The following is an 8,707-nucleotide window of genomic DNA, read 5'->3' on the forward strand; positions in this document are numbered from 1 at the left end:
AGTTGGTAACAACAAAGCGGTGGCGTGATTGATGCAGACAATTGTGTACATTTATATTAGAGAAAGAAGAAAAAAATTATTAAATTGCTGTATATATTTTGTGTATATATATATATATATATATATATATATATATATATATATATATATGGTATATATTTGCTCATCATCCTACATTTATATTTATTCATTTGGCAGATGCTTTTATCCTCATCTATTCTTCCTTTCTGACACCCAAAAGCTCTCTCGCCAGCACTACAATCTTTGTAGTACCGCACGTGCACGTTATCACTTTTGGGAGTAAAGACCAGACTTCCGCTTTATTTGTGAATGTCCCTAAAGTGCATCCTCTCAACATCTCAGTATGTTGCACTCCACGATAATACCAAATATTCAATGAATGCTTTAGTTAGCAGGATCATACACAGGGCCTCCACACAAGGACTAAAAACGGTTCAAGGAACGAAAACGAAAAACAAACAAACAAAATTTTTAGCATAATGTAACCGAAAACCAGAATAAAGTGATTTTCAATTGTTTTAAACTTTATTTTTAAATGCGCGTAACCGTTTATAACCGGTTAATTTTGTTCCAATCATTTTTTTCATGAAACTAAAGGCCCAAAGTTTTATCATAGTACATTTTTGAAACTATACCACTTAATGTTGCCCAAAAAAAATAAAACATGTGCTTTAAACCTAAAGGAAACTTCTGCATCACACATTTCTTTGCCTAATTGCCTGTTGTGGATGTCGCATTCTGTGAATAAAAACCTTTTTAACAATTATGTATAATTACCACATATACTGTACATGCACAGCTAATCTAGATGCAAGGAAAACATTATTAGAGGTTAAATGTAAATTTCACAGTTGTTTCCGAGTCTTCACTGAATTACTGTTAGATATGACGCATTAATACAGATTTCATGCTGCCGCGTTTTGACTTAGAAGCAAATCTTTAAATAAAATTATACTTAACTGTTAATTAACTGCTTGTTATCATTTCAATGCTGATAAACCCAACATTCGTAAAATTGCTTGTAGAAAATTCTCTTTGATCTGTAAGATGAATCAGTATTGGGAAACACAGCCCCGTACAATTGTATTAAGCAGAATAGCATCTCAGAATGCACAACACGTTGATCCATGAGGAGGATGGGCTACAACAGCAGAAGACCACGTCGAGTTCTACTTCTGTCAGCCAAAAACAGAAAGCTGAGGGTGTGGGCCTACCATCTGTGTACCTCTGCAGAAATCCAGATTAATCAGACCAGGCTATGTTTTTCCAGTCTTTAACTGTCCCATTTTTGTGAGCCTGTGCCCACTGCAACCCTTTTTTCTTTCTTTTTTTTTTACATTTGTTATTTTTGGACAGCCTACATAAATTCTTGCCTCCATGCAATAGTTCCTGTTTTATGCATTTAAGAACTATTATCACTATCACCTCTAATTCTGAATCTCTTACAGTCCATAAATTACTTTCAATTATTTTAATAGAGGGCATATTGATTCCCTAATCTTCATCTACATATGTCCATTCTAAGGTGATTTATAACTGCCTTAATGGCCATTAGAATGCAATCTACTGCATTGGTTATTATGTGTTCTAACATATCTTTTTCATTCTTTTTCAAATTTATGTTTCTGTGGCTTAGGAGCAGCTGCTTCTTTCAGTGCACATTTTTCCACTACTATGAACACCACCATCACTTGATGACAGGTACATACAACACAGGAGCCTCTGGCTGTAATTACTTTATATTTAATTACAAGTCAGGTAAAGGTGATAAAGCCCACACACATAGTTCACTCACAGCACACAAGACAGTAATCATGTTTAAATGATTTTGAAATTTGAATAGTTTAACACAGAGTAGTCTTAATGTGTAAAAAATATTATAAAGATGTTCGGTTAAAATTTATATAATTGTGTAATTGTGTATAATTGTACAAAAATCTTGGGTTTTCAACTGGCCTCTTTTACATTTTTCAAGATTAATTTATTTTTGACTTCTTCCTATTTCATATTAAAAACAACACATATTTCATGCAGTCACTTAATTAGAATGAGGTCATAAAGACTGCATGCATGATAAAAGTAACAATTATAAAATGCAATAATAAGCAAAATGCAGTTTAAAATAGTTTATATGGAGTAGCATATCACACCACAGAACATGTAAACTTTCCAACAGCATTTCATGTTAAGTACCCAAATACCATAACAGATATACATTTTCTTTTTAAAAAAAAACAATAGCACATTATCATGATACAAATTGCAAAGTAGTGTAAATGTTGCAATATAAACATGAAAGATTTTTTCTTAGGGAAAAACATCAGTGTTGGTATCAATAGCATCAGAAAGTATTGGTGGGGTCTCGGGAACAAAAGCCTCTTTGTACTCTGGTGTTGGGAACAAAGAGGGAACTGGATTAGGATAACTGTGATGGGGATCTGGTTGGGAAGTGGGCAAGACTGGCTTGTACACCGATATGGATGTTCCATGACTAGAAGCCAAATCTTCATTGTTGGGAAAGGGGTTTTCAGCAGACAGGCCTTGATCACATGGTGTTTGATCTCAGTCCTGCAGACTAGTGATCTCACTGGTCATCATTCCATTATTTGGGTGGGATGCTCCTGTAGCGGGTACAGCATCAACACTGGGTGGCTTGACCTCAGGAGTGGCCGGGTAGGCCATTCCAGCGGCGTGGAAGGTATTGGTGTGGAAGGTATTGGTGTGGAAGGTTGTGGAACAGGTTGTGGTGCAGCCAAAGGAAAAACATTGCCTCTCAGCGCAGGCATGTGCATGCCAACATGACCCATGCGCCCCACATGCTGTGAGTGACAGAGAGAGAGATTTTAACAAGGATATAACACTGCAATAGTTGTCCTCATTTAACATCAAAAAGATTTACAATCAGCTTTTCAAACGTACTGTGACCAAAATCTGAAACAACACTGACAACTTTTCACTAAAATCAAATTAGAAAAAAATGTAAATAGAGCCATTTCACTAGTGGTCTCAAAACTTTGCAACTATATATTTAAAGCTTTTACCTGAAGTTCCTCAGAGCTGAAACCACCATATGTTCCAGTCTAAAAAAAGAAATACAAATTACATACACAAGGAATCACCAAAAAATTAATTAATTAATTTACTTAATAGCACAAAAAATTTATTCATTTACCATTTGTTGTTGAATCTGTGGGATCATATAAAAATAAGGAACCTGTGGCACAGAAAAAAGTACATTCACCGACTAATTCAAAGTAGAGTTGCTTCTATCTAAAATGTCAGTGTTGTTACCTGTTGCTGCTGTGGCTGGTTTGGATGCAGTTGTGGAGCATTTTGTCTGTGTCGTTTGGCTTGTGCAGTTAATGGCCATGAAGGCCTTGAAGCGAGTGGAGCTGGAACTGCATTAGCAGGATATTGCTGAGATGTTACAGGCTGGAACACAGGCACTCTGTAAGAGAACTGAGCATTTGAGAACAAACTTATAAGTTATCTTAAGCAATTGACAAGTGAAGCACAAAACAATATTATGTAGATGACACTGGGCCAGAGGACTGAATCTAAATTGTCTTTCTCTGCTTAAAATGTTGGATATTGAATTTGTTAAATTGACAAATTGCTGAGAGATTGTGTGTACAGCTCTTGCCTCTTGCTCTTCCCATAATATGCAATATATTATGTCTGTGATCTTTATTTTATGATATTGGGTTCATCAGGTTTAGTCAAATAAATCAAAATACCTCAGATGTGATACACAGAAAAAAGACAAGATGATTTCTCCCAGCCAAATATTTTGACATTAAACCAAACCTTTAAAATACAAAGGCTTGCTTGAGGGTTATATAGCTCAAGTTAATTAAGTTTGCGTTTGGACCTCAACTCAGACAGAACAGGTTTTCCCTTGAGACAGTCTGTTAGCACTTCCTGTGGTGTATTTATTGCTGACTCCCAACACAACCACACACAGATTTCTCCTATTATTCCCTAAATGTTGGAACTGCTCACTTACCATTGGATTCCTTGTTAGTGTTTCAAAAATAGGATAGTAGAAAAGCTGAAAAGAAATTTTGAGGGGAAAAAAGTTAATTTATTTCATTATTCAACTTAATTAACGTTGAATTAATCTCACTTTCTCAAGTTGCTCTTTTTTTCTTTTATTCTGTCTCTCTCCCTTTCATATGTAGCATAATGCACAATTGATTAGTGTTAAAGCAGGGTGTCTTATTTAGAAAAGTGGTTTGTTAATTGATAATTACAGTAACAATTTATTAGAAGCCCATATTTATAATGGATTGTAAAGGCATTATAAATGCATTATAATGCATTCATAATGTCTTATAATACACAGTACAGTATGTTATTATTTCTCATAAATAATTGTAACTACAGTTATCATACAGGCAAAATTTTGATTACCACAAAAATGTATTTTGTCTGTCCTTTACTTAAAAAAAAAAGAAAGAAATAATCAAGATTTCTGTGAGGCACTTACAATGGAAGTGAATGGGTTCATTTGTTTTGGACAGTTCAAAGGCAGAAATGATAAGCTTATAATTTTATAAAAGCCTACATTAATTCTTATGTTAAAACTCATGTATTATTTGAGCTGTAAAGTTGATTAAATAGTTGTTTTTACAGTCGTTTTAGGGTTTGCTGACATTACATCGTTATGGCAACAAAGTTGTATAACTGGCTATAATGTTACCCAGAAAAGGTTAAGCGATTTTATCACACTAAAATCAGGTTAAAACACATATGGTTTATGTTTTGTGGCTATACTATTGAAACAGTGAGTATTTTAATGTTTACTGATTGGCCCCATTCACTTCCATTGTAAGTTTCTCACTGAAACCCCGATTTTTATTTTTTATAAATTTATTTGGTAATCAATATTATGCCACAAATTCTGTCGATTGAGCTTAACTTGTATCGAATCAGCAAAATACCTTTAAAGAGTATAATGCATTATACGTAAAATAATCAATATCCAATATTTTCCACAAAAGTTGTAATGAAAAATATACTGTATATTTGGTGTATATATATATATATATATATATATATATATATTTCATATAAGTGCTGTCATGCAAAAGCACCATTGTGTTAACAGTCATAAGGCTTTATAATATGATCATATATCATCATAAATGGTCTTATAAACAGCCATAGTATAAACTTGTAGCATACAATGCATTGCAATTCAAACTTATATAGCAGAAGTTATATAAAACTTCAGACTACAATACATTTTGAGACATAAAGAATTTTACTATGTAATTTTTCCCAACAGGGATTAATATACAGTAAGTGGAACATAGGCCATAGCCCTAATCAAAATATTTAATAAATCTTACAAATGTATGAAATGTCAAGAGTATTTTACATGTTTGACTTGTAATGTTGTATAACCATTTAAAATGATCTTATGGATGTTTATAAGAATACATTACTTTTGTCACTTTACTAAAAGTATTCCTAACATATTATAATACAAATAAGGTTAATACATCTTAACTTCTACAGATATAATTGTATGTTGTTCATGTTATAATGCATTATATCCTAAGGTATGGCTAAGTATTGGTAATTATTATAATGTATTATAATTGTGGTTGCAATTATTTATGAAAAGTTGTAACAAATTATAAGGTGTATCATGTGACATTACAAATGCATTATAATACATTTATAAAGCCTTTACAACACATTAGAAATAAGGGCTTGATAGAAAATGTTACCAAAAATTATATTACCTGGGGCTGCTGGGCATAGGGCAAGTACTGATATTGCGCAGAAAGTGGATTCAGACCAGCATTGGGGTTGGGTTAAGAAGCCCATGGATTGGTCAGTGCGGCTATCTGTTGTTGAGTACCAGTAGGCAGTCTGTGAGATTCAGGTCGTAACTGGTGAGGCACTGGTATATCTCCCCTTGGCATTGATTCTATCAAATCAGCATTGGGGGGAGCTATGGAAAGGTTGGTACAGAGGATTAATAATAAATAAATAATTTAAGTTACATAAACATTTGACAGAAAACTGCACCACAGGGTTCAAATAATTTGCAGTTGCCAATTCAAAGAGAACATTAAAGGAAATTAATTAATTACCATTATTATGAAGTTTATGTACACCTGTAAAATGTCTTAAGAATCAAGATTTAACTGGATAAACAGTAGGCTAAACTAAATGACTAACTCACCGGAACGCCAGATGCTCTCGCAAGAAAACTCGCAAGCAACGCTATCAGCATCATTCGTTTCATCCCTGGAGAGATGTGTTTTGTTTAATAAATGTTACCATGTGAAAACATATGAAATTATAATCTTTTCAAATATTGTTTGATCGAAAATAAACCAAATACACACCTTCAAATCCTTTGATCGCAATGGAAAAATATAAGCGGAGAAGGGTGTACTTAAACAGTGTCCATATGATAAGCAGCCAATCAGCTTTGGAGAAAACATGGAAAAATTTATTCTGACCACAGACAATATCAAAGCTCAGACTGCTTCTAATTACCAGAAATTAATTCTGTAATCTGTATGTGTACAAACACATTTTGAAAAACAAGGTTTAAGATATAAACCATATAATGTTAAACGTATCCAGACGAGGTTTTGGTGATTTGATTTGGTATGTTGTTTGAGTTTTATATTGCTAAAAGTCAATCAATAAAGATGATCAAAAAACTGTTTTGTAGGTTTTGTGGTATTCTATAAGTCTTAAGTCATTGTGGTGTGCACAATTATTCTGATAGTATGCACATTTTATACCAGAAACAGGATTGCATCAGATTAAATAGTTAAGAACTTTGGCTGATTTCAATAAATCTGAAAATTGTGTTCACACAATCATTTGTCTCGTTTGAGGTTGAAATACTTTAGCTTTGTCTTCCCAGTGTTGATTAAAGCATAACCACAGTTCCTCTCAAAAAAAAGGTACTTTGGTTCAGATAATGACAGATATAATTCTGTCATTCCCACAGTACACTTACTTTGCAGTGTGGTGAGATAACTGTTTGGTTTAGACCAAATAGGAATGCAGAAACGAGTGGGAGTTTTAACAAAGCAACCAGGAATTCCCTGAACATGACTAGATCACACAACAACCCTATAATTAAAAAAAGTAACTTATTGAGCTTTTGGGCCATTGTGTGAGGAAAGAAGCTCTGGAGTATTTATTTTAACTGGATAGATTGAGGGAAAGAGAGCCAGAGGGTGGCAGAGAACAACATTTCTTCAGAATAGTGCAAACTGGACAGGCATGGATAAGATTCAGCTTCTGCAACTGGCAAAGGATAGGAAGCAGTGGCATTATAAATGTGTATGAATGATGAATTGTATGAATGTGTGTGTGAATGGGTGAATGAGTCACAGTGTAAAGCGCTTTGAATACCGTTAAGGTTAAAAAGGCGCTATATAAGTGCAGAACATTTACCATTACATGTTCGCCAACGTCACTGGATACAGCACATGAAGAAGTTCATTAGCACAGTTTATTAGTAACAATTTAGTAAAACCAGTACTAATAACCAGAGGTGTGGACTTGAGTCATGTGACTTGGACTTGACTCGGACTCGAGTCACTAATTTGATGACTCGTGACTCGACTCAATAGAATTAAAAAAGACTTGCGACTCGACTTAGACTTTGACAGCAATGACTTGCAACTTGACTTGGACTTCAGCCGTCTGACTTGGAAATACTTACACTTTTTAAAACCAAAGATAAGAGTTGTATAATTAAAAATGTGCAGTAAATCAACAATTAATTTCCCAAATAACGATTAATTTGATTTACAAATCTGCATGTCAACACTCCTTATTCAACCAATCAGACAACCAACCAATCAGCTTCCACGAAAGCTGGACCAAGTTTGAAGACTGCGGCGCGCATTTAAGGACAAGGACACAGCAAAAATTATACCAAAGGTGATATAATTCGGATATATTGAATACAGCGTTAAAGGCAACAAAAGTATTACAACATGTAGAACCTGTGGTTCCAAAATTACAGACACCTCGTCGACAACGTCCAATTTTGTGAGGCATCTGAAAATCCACAGACAGAAGTAAGTTGTTAACTAATTTACATCAGCTATGGTTCAGAAACATACATGTCTATGGTAGCACATGGCAGATTTACAGGCTAACAAATTCTGCATATCGAAACGCAAACTATTTTTTACTGCGGTCAGTAGCGTTTAACGTGTTATAGCAATTGGTGTAATGGAATAAATCTACCCAGTGTTTTATTATGCTATTTTATGACCTCAATAAAGGAACACCATTTATTGTGACCACACACGTTGGTGCTTTTTGAGCATAACTGGTTAGAACGTGCATGAAAACACACTCATACTTTTGCGGATGCGCTGGCCCTCTGTCATGCGTTTAGCTATATTTATTTAATTATATTGGTTATGGTTCTAAAAATCACAAAATCGATCATTTACTCTGTTTAAACCGATCATTCACTCGCAGCCCTTTACAGTATATAACTCGTATATGCAACTTAAATGTCTGCAATTAGCCACTGCCTGGTAGTATTTCAGATTTCATTCACCAGTTCAGTACGTTCAGCGTCCTTCACTGCGTCTTTAGAGTAAAGGTTTGGTTTGCCTTAATGTGTGTCCAAAGATAAGATCCATGTATCATCTTTATTACCCTCTTTGGTCTTTACAGGTAG

The 8,707-nt window shown here is 34.3% G+C and overlaps 1 protein-coding gene across 1 annotated transcript; it reads right to left on the bottom strand.

Annotated features, from left to right (window-relative positions):
• Nucleotides 1–1,780: 1,780 nt before the first annotated feature.
• Nucleotides 1,781–6,467, bottom strand: ambn (ameloblastin). Its single transcript, XM_052126757.1, is given in 8 exon segments — nt 1,781–2,840; nt 3,063–3,101; nt 3,194–3,235; nt 3,313–3,480; nt 4,028–4,072; nt 5,775–5,986; nt 6,221–6,285; nt 6,387–6,467. Coding segments are annotated over 6 exon segments (702 nt in total). The 5' UTR covers nt 5,958–5,986; nt 6,221–6,285; nt 6,387–6,467; the 3' UTR covers nt 1,781–2,615.
• Between the last annotated feature and the right edge of the window lie 2,240 nt (nt 6,468–8,707).

The sequence above is a fragment of the Xyrauchen texanus genome, chromosome 5 (assembly GCF_025860055.1).
Source record: "Xyrauchen texanus isolate HMW12.3.18 chromosome 5, RBS_HiC_50CHRs, whole genome shotgun sequence".
NCBI classification, from domain to species: domain Eukaryota; kingdom Metazoa; phylum Chordata; class Actinopteri; order Cypriniformes; family Catostomidae; genus Xyrauchen; species Xyrauchen texanus.